The sequence below is a fragment of the Halichoeres trimaculatus genome, unplaced genomic scaffold (assembly GCF_033239565.1).
Source record: "Halichoeres trimaculatus isolate MK-OKI-2021-1 unplaced genomic scaffold, fHalTri1.1 fHalTri1_scaffold_8, whole genome shotgun sequence".
NCBI lineage: Eukaryota > Metazoa > Chordata > Actinopteri > Labriformes > Labridae > Halichoeres > Halichoeres trimaculatus.
The window spans coordinates 722,501-736,601 of record NW_027437186.1 but is presented as its reverse complement, the minus strand read 5'-3'; the positions used below and the strand labels follow the sequence as shown (position 1 = coordinate 736,601).

Here is a 14,101-nt window from a genome sequence, read left to right as displayed (position 1 = left end):
AAGGTTTTGAGTTTATGAAACAGAAGAACTACAAAAAGAAAACTAAAATTTGAAAACATATATTGATAATGTTGCTCATCTAATCTTTGTTGTTTGCCAATGTCTTCCCTCGTATGAGGGATGAAGCCGGCACATTGTCAGTGAAATAAATCCATCCTCACAGAATTATAATCAGTATTTTCTTCCAGATTAGTCTTTTTGTAGATGTAGTTATCTTCCCAGGGCTGTAAAACTTGAGGTTAGCCACAGGTGCATGGAAAGTTGGTGGGCTGTTGATGTTGTAGGAGGTGAAGTAGAGCGGCGGCAGGCTTTATTGACTGATGGGATGCATGTTTAACAAAATCATGATTTTTATTAGTACCCTTTGTCACAAAAATAAAAGTTCTTTATTTTATTGAAACACGTTTTTTTAAAGCTACAGGGAGCCACAGCTCAGCTATATGCTTTCTTTTTTTGCTGCTGGGACTCCGAATTTCCCTTTTGGGATTAATAAAGTACATTCTGTTCTATTCTAGTCTAGTCTATAAAACATTTGAGCATAGGGGGGAGTAACATCTTCATCCATGTTGCTAGACTCCAAAGTATAGCACCAGATGTATCTAGAAATTATTTTCCCACAAAGTAGTGTTAGTGATGAAACTTAAATTCTAACAATCGGCTCAGTATCCTGAAAAGTCCTGATTTGACCCCTCATTAATTACTCAAGGCTCAATTTTTAAATTCAATTTTTCAACAATCACTGGTTGGTTTCCTAACTTGAGCAGGGTTTTTTTCAGTGTTTTCCACAGGAATTAAATTTTAACATTTTAAAACATGTTAGTACAGACCTTTAAAAACCTATTGCTAAAGAAATTGTTTGGTAATGACAAAGTTGGCAGAAGTTGGTAAAACATCTTGTTGATGCCCTTACTGGGAGTGTTGCTGGTTAGAACGGTGCAGTGTGAGCTTGAATGAGATCCATCAGATAAATGTCCACACTTTGAAAAAGTCACGGGGGTTTGACGCTTGTTTGTGACTTCAATCCTGAAAATCTGTCTACAACAGAGAGAGAAGAAGACTCGGGTGACCTTTTATTTCTCTAAGTTATTTTATCAAGTGCTAAACACCTGGAGCTGTCAGGCTGCCCAAACTGGAAATATGGAGTCTCTGTCAGAGCGCAGTGCTGTTGGGCTGTGGAGATATTTCCTCATCGACATTTCTCATGGATGGATTTAGAGATCTTTTGTCAATAAAAGAGTCAAACAACAGAGCACCTCATTAACTTGAAAGACAAGTCACACCTGACTGTAAGTCTCAGGACCAGAAAAACTATGAAAAAAAGCCTGACATAGTTCAGAAAGCATGGTAGCCTTTACCTCTGACTGCAGCAGGGGGACAAGCCTCATACCCAGGTGAGCCAGGAGCACAAACCAGCCTGGCATTGGTCACAGACAGCATGATAACCAGCAGAGAGGAGCAGCCAGCGTGGTGTGATTAAAAACATAATTTATTGTGCTCATCATCTTACAGTATCTTACAGGTCCACGCTCAGCCTGGGACTCACTGACAGCAAGGCTTTGGTTTGATTTACCTGAACAGTGAGAAGGAGCAGAGCCTGGTCTCACTCTGAGGGAAAAACAACAGACTAAAACAGAGGACAGAAATCTGAGTGTGTGATTGGACAGCACTCACATGACCAAAGTTTAAGTCCCACGTTGACATAAAAACAGTGAACATAAAAGAACAGGAATTAAAATACCCACATGGGAAAAATACTTCAGACAGCAAGACTGGTTCTCCAAGTATTGAAGCAGCCTCAAGGAGGACAGACACTGGGTAGGCCTTCTGATGACTCATATGATAAGCCACACCCACATCCTGACCCTGATGCACCTCTCACTTGGTTAACATTTTTTTGTTGTGGCCTCAGTCTGACCAGGCTAACTAAAATGCATCTGTCTGTGATGTCTGTGTCGGTCTGTGTCTGTTTGCATTGTCTGTGTCTGTTTGCGTTGTCTGTGTCTGTTTGCATTGTCTGTGTCTGTTCGCTTTGTCTGTGTCTGTCTGTGTTGTCTATGTTGTCTGTGTCTATTTGCATCTGTCTGCATGTCTGTCTGTGATGTCTGTGACTGTCTGTGCGTTGTCTGTTTCTGTCTGTGTCTGTCTGCATTGTGTATGTCTGTGTTGTCTGTGTCTGTCTACCCTGTCTACATCTGCCTGCTGAAGCTGCTTCAGTGAACCTGCTCTTGAAGCAGCTGTATCTGAGGTGTATGGCGTGTTGTAGTGTGGTTATGTGGCGAGAGAAGCAGGGACGATCTCTCTTAGCAGTTTGTTCAGAGCGTGGACCTTCTCCTCCAGCAGGAAGTTTTTCCTCTCTGCGCTCTTCTGCCGCTGCTCTGTGACCTGCAGAGCCTTCATCAGCTGAGAGTTCTCCACGTACAGGTCTTTGAGCAGCACGCTGGACTTGGAGTTCTTTGCCATCTGCAGGAGAGGCACAGGTTACTCCAACCACACAGAACAGACGACTCTCTGAGGACCTGTTAGAGGACGCACCTGCTCTTTGAGCTGCTGGACCTTCTCCTGCAGGACCAGTCGGACCCCCTTCATTTTGGTCTCCAGCTCCTCCATCCTCTGCTGCAGGGCTGCTATGGCCTTCTCGTACTGATCCTGAATGTAGAGAATGGACTCAGAGCTGCTCCTCTGTGCTCAGTGTGACTCAGTGTGACCCCCTGTGACCCCCTGTGTGTTACCTGCTTCACCCTGAGCTGGGAGCTGCTTTGCTGGTTGTGCAGCCTCAGCTGCTCCTCCAGCTGCTGGCTCCTCCTCTGCTCCTCCCCCAGCCGAGCCTGCAGCGCCTCCACCTGTTCCCTGCAGCTGGACCCTGCCCGCTCCTGCAGCTCCTGTAACTGCCTCTGGTGCTGGGCCTGCACCAGGCTGAGCGCTGTGTCGGCCAGCAGAGCCTGAACACACCACAGCGTGTTTAAAACTCACACTCTGATTTCCCCTTTGGCTCTAACCCTCTGTCAGCGGTGACCTCTGACCTGATCCTCAGCCTGCATCCGCACCGTCTCCAGCTCATCCAGTTTGGTCTTCAGGTTCTGGTGCTCCTGGGTCAGCTTGTAGACCTCCAGACCCTGAACCTGCATCTCAGACATCTGACAAACACCATCGAGTCAGCCTCCATGAACCCTGTCAGTCAGGGCATGTGTCCACAAACAGTGGGTTGGCTACAGTCTGGACTACAGAGTGGTCTGGGTTTTAGGATTTGAAATGCCTTGTTAACTTCTCATTTTGATTTAATTTAATGACATTTTACAGTGCTGATAGAAAAACAGTGGTGTGGATTTTAAGCTGAACACTGTCAGTGGACACAGGCCCTCATCCTGGATCATGTTGAGAATACGCAGTCTGTACCTTGACCTGGAGTTCCTGGTTCTGGACTCTAAGTTTGTGGGTCTCCTCCTGCAGAGTGATGGAGGTGTGCTTCTCCTGCTCCTCTAGAGCCTGACTCAGCTCCTCTTTCTCCCTCATGAGCCTCCTCAGGCTGGTCTCCAGCTCCTCCAGCTGAAGGTGGAGCGAACAGCAGCTGTTAGTCTGATGGCCTCACAGAGACACATCCTGCTCTCTGCCAGCCCTCAGCGGCAGGACCAAAACTGACCTTTCTCTGGGTCTTCTGCAGCGCCCCCTGTAGGTCACTCACTTCCTGGGTGTGGCCAAGTTTCTCCTGGTTGATGGCGTGAAGCTGAGAGCGCAGCAGCTCCGCCTCAGCCTCCTCAGCGAGCAGTGACTGCTGCAGCTTCTCCACCTGATGGAGACACACACTGTCACCTCATACTCCTTCAGAAGGATTTTATCTTGATTTCTTTTGTTCTAAATCACTGCAGTCTGCTTCTGGACCTTGTTGTCTCGGCTGTCTGCTTCTCTCAGCAGTTTGCTTTTGTCCTCCTCCAAAAACTGCAGCTTCAGAGTCAGACTGCTGAGCTCCTCCTCCAGCCCAGACAGACGAGCCAGCTGAAAAACACAAACATCTGTAAACCTGATCAGCTAGGCACCAGAGGTCAGAGTTTATGGATTTCAGTGGCACCTCCCAACAAATGACCAAAAGAGTGTGAAAGCATTCAGATCCTCTCAGACAGGGATTGAGCAGCTGGTCAGTGAATCCCAGCAGCTGGGGTCCTCTTTGACTGACCTGGTCTTTGACAAACAGTTCATAAGCTAACAGGCTATATGTACTAAGCACATCATAAACAGTCACCAACTCATCAAGGCTGGTTTATGAAAATTATGGACAGGCAAGTACCAATACCAGGTATGGGGCCAATACAAGCCTTATTTCAGGGTATCTACTTATATACTTGTGAAGGCTGAAGCTCAGACAGAGCTATTTGTGTTTTATTTTGGACTTAACGTCAGACTGGCTGTGCTGTCTTTGTTCAAAATGTTCACTGATATCCAGTGTATCAAATTACCAGAGGTGTCCGTACTCAGCATCAGCGAGTACTCAGAGGGAGCACTGGTATGGGTCTACAAAAACTGGTGGAATGTCCCAATAAATAGCGAAAATAACTGCTAGCAATGTCTGTCTGTGTGTCAGCCCTGTGATTGGCTGGCGACCAGTCCAGGGTGTACCCCGCCTTTCGCCCAATGACAGCTGGGATAGGCTCCAGCCAACCGTCAACCCTGCACAGGATGAGTGGTTCGGAAAATGAATGAATGAACTGCTAGCAATGCTAGCAAACAGCTCCTAGCTGTCAGTCCTTTAGGCCACACCCCCGATTATGCTCCCCGGCTTTGATCCTTAACCTGCTGTGAACATGTGAGGAGTTAATAATTCAGTTGTCACGAATTGAGAAATAAGCTGAAATTAGGAGAGACAAACAGTTTCTGTTGCAGGTTGTGGATGTGCTGATTCCCACTGTTCAGCTCTGAACCTGGTCTCTGCTCTGTCATACACTTTTAGAGACAGTCTGCTGAGGTTTCTTTAACCACATCCACAGCCCAGCTCTTTAGATTTCTACCTAAACAAAATGCAGCTTAAACTTTTCAAAAAAATCAGTAAGATTAACCCAGATTATACCTAAATACATGACAGGCTATATAAACAAAATTAATTCAATGTGTAATCAGTTATTTAATATTGGAAATAAATCTAGATAGGTAGATAGATATAAAATCATTAATTATTTAGAAGTTGCAATAAATAAATAAACAGTGAAACACATAATTTATCAAATAAATTTCTAAATCATTTTTTTTAAATGTCCATTCTTAATTCTATGTAAACCCACATTCACTCACACAAACCTTTTTCTAAGTATTTACTGCATGTATATCTCATGGCTCCTGCTCCAGCAGTGCATCGTTGAATCATTTGATCTGTCACCCTTTCCCACCAAACTCAGTGGGTGGGACCAAGGCTGATGTGTCTCAAACCATGGCCTTGGGTCTAATTGTGTAATAATCATATGCATTTCATTAACTTAGCAATGCATCAACAAAATGTATCTATTTATTTGAAGATTTATTTCCAATATCAAATAATTGAAGACACATTTGATTCTTAATTTTATATTAATTTATATTTTTTAATTTTGGTACTCTAAGACTTCCATAGCTACTTTTAACATGAATGAAATGAACATATAGTGTGGGGACTGACTCTAAGGAAAATTTATTTATTCTTTGATTACAGACTATTCGGACTTCACCTTTCAGGATGCATGTAAAGATCTTTATCCTCTTCATGTCATCATCAGCAGGCTCTGCAGGTTCGTCCAGGGCGTCTTTTTCTGACAGGTCACCATCTGAGGTAACTGCCTGCTTTCACTGCTTTCACTTTATTCTCCTATGTGTCAAACTAAACCACCCTGATTGTCTTGAGCTGTTTTCAGTTCTTTGTTCTTCCAGTTATTCATTAAGAGGTTTAGATCATCTTCTTTTGGTGGTTTCTTTGTTTCAGAGACTGAGGTTTGTTCACACTCCTTCTGATTGGGGTTTTTAAACTATCAGTGTTTGGTAATCTTTAAAGCTCCCATATTGTGCTCCTTTTCTGCAGTTTAATCTGGATCACTGATGTCTTCATGAAATGGTAGTCACATGTTTTGGTTTAAAAAGCCAATAAATCAAGCACAGCAGCATTGTTTCCAGGCTCTCATAGCCCCTCTGTTCAGAACGCTCTGATTTAGTGGGCGTGGCCTTCATATGTAAATGAGCCACCGCTGATACCGCCCCGCTCTTCCACGTCACTGAGAGCGGCGCCACAAGTCTATTGGCTAGCCCTCTGTTGGACTGTCCAAAGTTGGAAAAGCAGTCGGCCGTGAAGTGACTAGCACACACATGCTCAGTTTTACTGAGTGTAGCTGGAACATTTCCTGATAAAAGAACTCTAGACACTTAGTCTGTCTTCTTCTGAGATGGGAAGCTTGCACTTGAAACTACGTTGCTGTTCACAAATCTCTCCAGCAGTAGGGAGGGGAGTGGGCGAGGAGGGGGTTCGGGGGTATCTGCTCCGGTGGACCAATCAGGTCAGACTTGCTCCTGATTGGTCAAAAAAGGGAATCGCTGACGTCGGCATAACCCCAAAATCCAAGCAGCTCGTTTTCTTTTTTTTTTTTTTTTTTTTAAACATTCACAAGCTCTACTAAATACAGGTATTGTCATTAAATATCACATTTTGTGGGCTGGGAGGAAAGACAAAGAACCACAAATTCCACTAAAAGACTAAATAAAGTGATTTTTGCACAATATGGGACCTTTAATCCCCTCCTCTAAAAATCAGTTGTCTCAGTTTAAAATGGTACATATTATCAGTAAAGCCTTCACTGTTACTTTGTCTAACTTGTATCTTTTTAGAGGCATCACTACTTTTTGGGTGCCATTCATTTTTCTTAGGATGTTTTTGTCACGAGGTTGGTTTTTTTGATGGTTGATTTTCTGATCTAATGGTCGAGTATCTTGTGTTGTCATGTCTTCTATTTGTTGTTGTATGTTTGTCCAGACAACGCGTCTTAAGGGCTTTCTATCTCGCTGAATACGTCCTGAATGAACTGGTCTTCCCAGTTGGTCACTCCTGATTTCGATGATGCTGAGTCAAATAGGCAGCAGGCCTAAAGGTAACAGCAGTCTTAAATCACCTTCTCCTTGTTGGAGTGAAGCTCTGTCTCCAGCAGATGTTTCTCCTGTGCCCAGGTGACCTGCTGCTGCTGCCTCTCTCTCTCCTGCTGCACCGCCGCATCCTGCAGCTGCCGTACCTGAACCACACAAAGGTAAGTCTGAGAGTGAGAGGTGAACTGAACCAGAGACACACTACGAGAGGGGTTCATCACCAGCGTTTAAACACTGATCCGTCACTGTGGCTTTTTAACCCTGCTGGTTGGTGCTCTTTGTGGACACACAGGCTAAAGCTCTGGAGAGTTCTCATTTATCAATCTATCTGTAAGCTCTGCTTCTCCCTTCATACCAGAGTCAGACAGGAAGGCTGCAGCAGCTCACTGTCCTCCATCCCAGTATCTGCTCTCTTTGGATCTGGATGCTTTGTGGCTGTTTATTCTGTGTCTGTATGTCTTTCTGCTCTTTTTCTGTCACAAACTTTGTGTTCTGGGATTTTCAATCTCAGTGAGTTTTTTTTTTCCTGGTGAAATAAAAGATGAAACAATCTTAAAACGTGGCCCGTTCTCAGATCCTTCCCTCAGTTTGCTCACCATGGCCGCTTCCTCATCCTGCCCCTTGGAGACCGTTGTTAGGCGTTCCTGGAGCATCTGAACAGACTGCTGGTCACCACGGAGACGGGCGCTCAGCTCTGCGTTGTCATTGCTTAGCTGCAGGTTTCTGCTGCTCAGATCCAGAACCTCCTCACGGTACCTGGAGTTCTGTCAGCACACAGAGAGTAGGAGGAAGAGAAGGAGAAGAAGTAGGAGGAAAAGAAAGAGAAAATGGTTTCTTGAGTTCTTCCCTCAGAATCAGAGACCTGGTCAAAGATGGACAGGGTCTGCGACAGAGTCAGAGTCAGGGTCAGAGCCCAGAGACAGGGTAAAAGTCAGCAACAGAGTCAGAGACAGAAACAGGGTCAGAGTCAGGGTCAGGGTCAGAGCTCAGAGACAGGGTAAAGGTCAGCGACAGAGACAGAAACAGGGTCAGAGTCAGGGTCAGGGTCAGAGCTCAGAGACAGGGTAAAGGTCAGCGACAGAGACAGAAACAGGGTCAGGGTCAGGGTCAGAGCTCAGAGACAGGGTAAAGGTCAGCGACAGAGACAGAAACAGGGTCAGGGTCAGGGTCAGAGCTCAGAGACAGGGTAAAGGTCAGCGACAGAGACAGAAACAGGGTCAGAGTCAGAGGTCAGGCACAGAATCAGGTTCAGAGACAGGGTCATGGTAGGCGCTCAGAGAGTAGGAGTATAGTGACAGGGTCAAAGTCTAAGAGACTCCATGTCAGACGCAGGGACAGGGTCAGAGACGGGGTAAGGGTTGGAGTTTAGAGACAGGGTCAGAGTCAGAGACAGGGTCAGGGTTAGAGTGTGGGCCAGGGTCAGTGTCAGACCCAGGGTCAGGTTTAGAGACAGGGTAAGACTTGGGATCAGAGACAGGGTCAGGTTTAGATACAGCGTCAGAGTCAGACACAGGTTCAGGGTCAGAGACATGATCTGGGTAGGAGCTCAGAGACGGGGTAGTAGACAGGGTCAGAGTCAGGGTCAGAGACAGGGTCAGAGTCAGACCCAGGGTCAGGTTTAGATACAGGGTCAGACTCAGTGATAATGTCAAAGCACAGAGCGATCTGCTCACAACTTCTCACCTCTTTGTGCAGCTTCTCCTCTTCCTCTCTGCTCCTCTCATGCTCTTTCTCCATCTGCTCCAGTTTTCTCCTGTCAGATGATGAAGGCTGGTTTTATTATGGCATCATTATTAAACTCAGGAGTGGGATTTGATCAGCCTGTCTGAGTTAAACACAGTTTGTAATAAATGACCTCCTCTCCCTGTTTGTTGTCTCCTGCTCCTGTTTCTTCTTCTTTTGAAGCTCTACTTACAACCTGCTCCTGATCCACCACAGCTGAGCGTGGGCACTGGTTATTTTCCCCTGTCTTCAGATTGGTTCATCAGAGTGTCACTTTGTACCCCCCTGTCCTGCTCTGTCATCCTGTAACCCCCTCAGAGGAGGATCAGAGGAGGATCCCTCAGCAGACGAGGACTAAAGAGTTTGTCCTCACCTCTTCTTACAGACATCGTCCTCCAGGTTCTGGACTTCCTGCTGCAGGACACTCAGTCTCTCCTGCAGAGCTCCATTCTCTGATCGGACCTCCTCCAGCTGAGCCCTGCAGCGCACACACACACACACACACACACACACACACACACACACACACACACACACACACACACACACACACACACACACACACACACACACACACACACACACACACACCTCAGAAACACTGAGAAAACACAGAATCAATCAGCTGACTGATCATAAGGAGTAGATAAAGGTCTGATTCAGAGGTTTGGGTTGAAGAATCATGGTTTCAGGTTTTACCCTGACGATGTGGAGCAGACTCTCAAAGAGCTTTATTCAGGTCTGTAAACAACAGGTGACCACAGTCTGCTTCAGTCTGGGCTCAGTGATCCTCGGGTGACTCTGCAGGTTTTCATCCTGTACTCTTAAGCCCATTTCCACCAAGTGGTCCAGTTTGGACCAGTACAGTTTGGCACAGGTTGGATCATTAAAGCCTGACCCTATTTGTGTTTCCAGAGCCAACTGTGCTCTTCTTGGGGGGCAGCTTGTAAGCTGGATGCCGATAAGGAAGAGACAATTCCTTCCACCAATCAACAGACTGCAGTGTTCCAGCTCCACCTTCTGAGGTCAGATCAGTATGTCTGGCACCTTAACAGGAGGGTGCCAAAAAGTGGGACGACTCATCCCAGTTATTTGCGGGTCTGTCCCGGGATGAGTCAGTAAAACCCTATAAAATGCATGCCGTGCTCAGACAAACCAAACTGAACCACTTGGTGGAAACTAGGCTAATGAGTCCCCTGTTGGGGATCTGGATCTTAAGGGTTTCAATGGGTCCCCTGTTGGGGCTCTGAATCTTAAAGGTTTCAATTGTCCCCTGTTGGGGCTCTGGATCTTAAAGGTTTCTATGGGTCCCCTGTTGGGGCTCTGGATCTTAAAGGTTTCAATGGATCACCTGTTTGGGATCTGGATCTTAAAGGTTTCAATGGATCACCTGTTGGGGCTCTGGATCTTAAAGGTTTCAATGGGTCCCCTGTTGAGGCTCTGGATCTTAAAGGTTTCAATGGGTCCCCTGTTTGGGATCTGGATCTTAAAGGTTTCAATGGGTCCCCTGTTGGGGCTCTGGATCTTAAAGGTTTCAATGGGTCCCCTGTTGGGGCTCTGGATCTTAAAGGTTTGAATGGGTCCCCTGTTGGGGCTCTGGATCTTAAAGGTTTCAATGGGTCCCCTGTTGGGGCTCTGGATCTTAAAGGTTTGAATGGGTCCCCTGTTGGGGCTCTGGATCTTAAAGGTTTGAATGGGTCCCCTGTTGGGGATCTGGATCTTAAAGGTTTCAATGGGTCACCTGTTGGGGCTCTGGATCTTTAAGGTTTCAATGGGTCCCCTGTTGGGGATCTGGATCTTAAAGGTTTCAATGGGTCCCCTGTTGGGGATCTGGAGTTCTGAAAGAGTCTGAGAGGAAAAGGAGTGTATGGAAGGCAGACAGGATGGTACAGAGTGATGATGAGTGGTCTGTCATGCATGTGTCATTGGGTTAGGGGGGGTTGGAGGGGTGTCAGGTGGGATGAAGAGGTAAAGCCTGGCAAACAGAGAGGGCTGGCTGCAGTGCATTGTGGGTAAAATCAGAGCAGCGCTTCAATCCGTCACTTTCTACCTGATGATTAGTCATTCAGAGACGAAGAGTTTAAAGCACAGCGCCACATGGTGGCACACGGTGGCACATGGCGACACACGGCGGCACACGGAGGTTAGTCATCATTCGAATTAGAATCTGGGTCTCTGATCTGGGTCTCATGCTCCACAAACCTGTGTGGACTGGCCGGATCCATCACCGTCTCCAGAGCCAGGACCAGCATCTCCAGCTCCACCAGCTGCTGTTTGATCTTACTCTTCTCCTGCTCAAAGCCCTGCTGTGCCACCATCTGCTGGTCCTGGTGGTCCTGCAGGGACTGCTGAAGATGGAGGACTCGCTCTGTGACCCGGTTTAGCTCTGAGTCCTTCTCCTCCAGCTGATGGGTCAGCTTCTGATTGTCACTGCGGTCCTTCTCTGAGGAGGTCTTGGCCAGCTGTAGAAGATCAGCAACCTCTGCCAGCTCGACTCTGAGCCCATCCACCTCGCTGCTTTTGGAGTTCAGATTCCCCCTAAGGTTCAGGACCAGGTCTGCTGTCTCGTTGAGCTGGGAGCTGAGCTCCCTGAGATGGTCTCTGAGCGTGGAGATCTCCTCCTCCATCTCTACGATCTGTGTGGACAGCTGGTCAGCCAGGCGGGTGTAGCCTGCCTTCTCCTGGCTCAGGCAGTGGACTTCCTCCCTCTCAACCTCCAGATTGGACTGGATCTGCAGGATTTTGGTCTGCTCCTGCTTCAGGGCCTCCTGCAGGACCTCCTCTGCACATCTCTTCCTGTCCAGCTCCTCAGAAAGGCTGTCCAGCTCCAGCTGCAGGTGGTCCACAGCCATTGCCTGGTCCTTCAGGTCCTGGATCAGTCTGTCCCTGTCTGTCTTCATGGAGTCCAGCTCAGCCGTCTTTTTGGACAGGGACTCAGTTCTAGTCTTCAGGGCGCCCTGCAGACTCTCCATCTGGGCCCTCAGAGCGTGGACGGCCTGCTCTCTGGCTCTGAGCTGCGCCTGCTGCTGGATGAAGGCGCTGGACAGGCGGCTGCAGTTATCGGCCACCAGCTCTCGGTCCTGCTGAATGCTGCGAGATGCAGTCTGGAGCTTTCCCAGCTCCTCTTTCTGCTGGCTCACCTGAAGCAGGAGCTGCTCCTCCCTGCTCCTCACACTCTGGAGCTCCTCCTCCACAGAGCTCTTCTTCGAGTCCAGGCGTTTGTTCAGAGCCTCCTGAGACTCCATGAAGCTGATGCTCTCCTCCAGCTGAGCGCAGGCCTCCTCCAGTCTGGCCTCCAGCTGGGCACAGCGCCCACTAGAGGCTGTCAGATCCTCCTCTAGCTGCCAGCAGCGCTCCCTGAACTCCTTTGAGCTGGCCTCTGATTGGTGGAGCTGATGTCTGGTCTCCTGAACGACGTCCTCTGAGGTGGAGAGCTGCTTGTGGAGCTGACGGACCTCCACCTCGTGCTGCTCCTCCATCCTGTTCTTCTCAGAGGAGAATTGAGTCTGGAGCCTCCCCTGCTCCACCTCACACTGCTGCTTATCCCTCTCTGATTGAGCCAGTTGTTTTTCCCACAGTCCTCTCTGCTCATGCAGCTGCTGCTGCTCCTGGTGGAGCTGGAGAAGGAGGCGGCGCTGACCGTCTATGTGCTGCTCAGCTTCCTCTCTGCTCCAGGTTCATCACGTGTGATGGATGACGCGTTACAGAGCGAGCACATGAGGACAGAATCATCCACCGGTCACTCCATCACTCCTCTGAAACACACCTCTGACACACACCTCTGACACACACCTCTGACACACACCTCTGACACACACCTCTGACACACACCTGTCTCAGCACTCATAGTGGCTCTGGTTATACACCAGCTATTTGTTAGACTGAAGAGTTCCAGTTTTTAGATTTACACTACGACATGTCTGCTTTAAAGAGCTCACTGGAGATACACACACAAACACACACCTGAGCCTTGATTTCCTGATAAAGACATGGAGGAACACTATACAGGTGATATGTGCAGGTAAACTCTAACTAAAGTCAGCTCTAAGGTCATCACCCACCTGACCCGCATCACTTCCTGGTCCATCTTCAGCCTCAGCTCGGCCTCCAGCTGATCCTTCTCTGCGCTCAGTCTCTGGACCAGGTTACCTATCTCCCTCGCAAAGTTCTGCTCCAGCTCAGCTCGCTCTCGCTGCACCCTGGGAAAAAACAAATCACCCATGGGTGGTGAAAAACAGCGGACACGCACACGAGGCCAAAACAGAAGATAACTTTGAAAGTCTTTTTCTTAGTTTCTTGCATCCAGCTGTTAAAACTGTGCAACCAGTTTTGTTTGTCATTGTCTACCAGCCTCCTGGCGCACTCAATTTCTTCCTGATTTTTCAGAGTTTCTTTCCAACATCGTTTTTCTTTCAGATAAAATTATCATCGTCTGTTACTTTAATATTCATGTGGACGTCGTTGATGATAGTCTTTGTATTGCCTTCATTTCGCTCTGGATTCTTTCGGTTTCACACCAGTAGCGATTGCTCTAAAACTGCAAGAGAAGCTCAGCTTCTCCTAAAATGTCCCCAAAAAAAGTGTTGATATGTTCTGCTGTGTGAACATTTCATTAACAAAATCTGAGCTAGAATTCCTTCATATTTTGTTCAGAATCAGCTCCTATCACAGGTAACTGGCTCCACCTCCTTCTCATTCATCCCCGCAGCGTCTCAGCGCTTTAACACAGTCGGACGCTGAGCGTCTTCTGACTTCAGCAAGGAAGCGTAGAGTGGGTTGTTCCACTGTGGAAACTGGACGGTCATTGGATAAACGCTGGGCTTTGTCCCGCCCATCGGACGCTCAGCGTCTCTGGGGGTCTATGAGGCAGTGGGCTGGCCTGGACGCTGGGCTTCTGCATGATGATTGGATGATCTGTCTGAGGCTGAATCCCTTTTTGATTGACAGTGAAATGAGCCAGTCAGAGATCTTGAAGTATAACCCTCCACCGGAGCATCTTCTGAGTTTTACAGTCAGTTGTTCTGGACTGATCCGGAGACTTTATTGATCCCCAGCGAGTTTACCTTTCTTAAAAATGACGAGCGTTGTGTTTCAAGATTTTTTCTCTTTTCTCCAATAAGCAGCTACAGCTACAGCTGGGGAGCTTCTCCCCCTGTCACTCACACTTACAGCCTGTCGTGGTCTCACGTAGCAGCTCCGGCTGCTAACAAGCTGACACAGAGAGGAGAATTTACCTTTAAATAAATAGTTTTGGTGTGTTACTGCTGTCTGCAGAGCACTCTCCCTGTCTAACCTG

General features: G+C 47.7%; 1 protein-coding gene across 3 annotated transcripts in view; it reads right to left on the bottom strand.

Moving 5' to 3' along the window:
- Positions 1–1,468: 1,468 nt before the first annotated feature.
- The window catches only part of ninl (ninein-like), a 59,219-nt gene continuing 46,586 nt past the window's right edge, over positions 1,469–14,101 (bottom strand). For 2 of the 3 annotated variants that reach the window (XM_074676403.1, XM_074676404.1), the window contains exons 19-30: positions 12,867–13,004; positions 9,179–9,283; positions 8,767–8,836; positions 7,680–7,847; positions 7,113–7,229; positions 3,877–3,990; positions 3,638–3,784; positions 3,394–3,543; positions 3,021–3,134; positions 2,730–2,939; positions 2,533–2,646; positions 1,469–2,460 (exon numbers count right to left, since the gene is read on the bottom strand). In XM_074676403.1, coding sequence (XP_074532504.1) covers positions 2,269–2,460; positions 2,533–2,646; positions 2,730–2,939; positions 3,021–3,134; positions 3,394–3,543; positions 3,638–3,784; positions 3,877–3,990; positions 7,113–7,229; positions 7,680–7,847; positions 8,767–8,836; positions 9,179–9,283; positions 12,867–13,004 — 1,639 coding nt within the window. In that variant the 3' untranslated portion in view covers positions 1,469–2,268. Of the gene's footprint in view, positions 2,461–2,532; positions 2,647–2,729; positions 2,940–3,020; positions 3,135–3,393; positions 3,544–3,637; positions 3,785–3,876; positions 3,991–7,112; positions 7,230–7,679; positions 7,848–8,766; positions 8,837–9,178; positions 9,284–11,007; positions 12,078–12,865; positions 13,005–14,101 lie in introns of all 3 variants that reach the window. The other variant, XM_074676406.1, reaches the window with a different exon arrangement.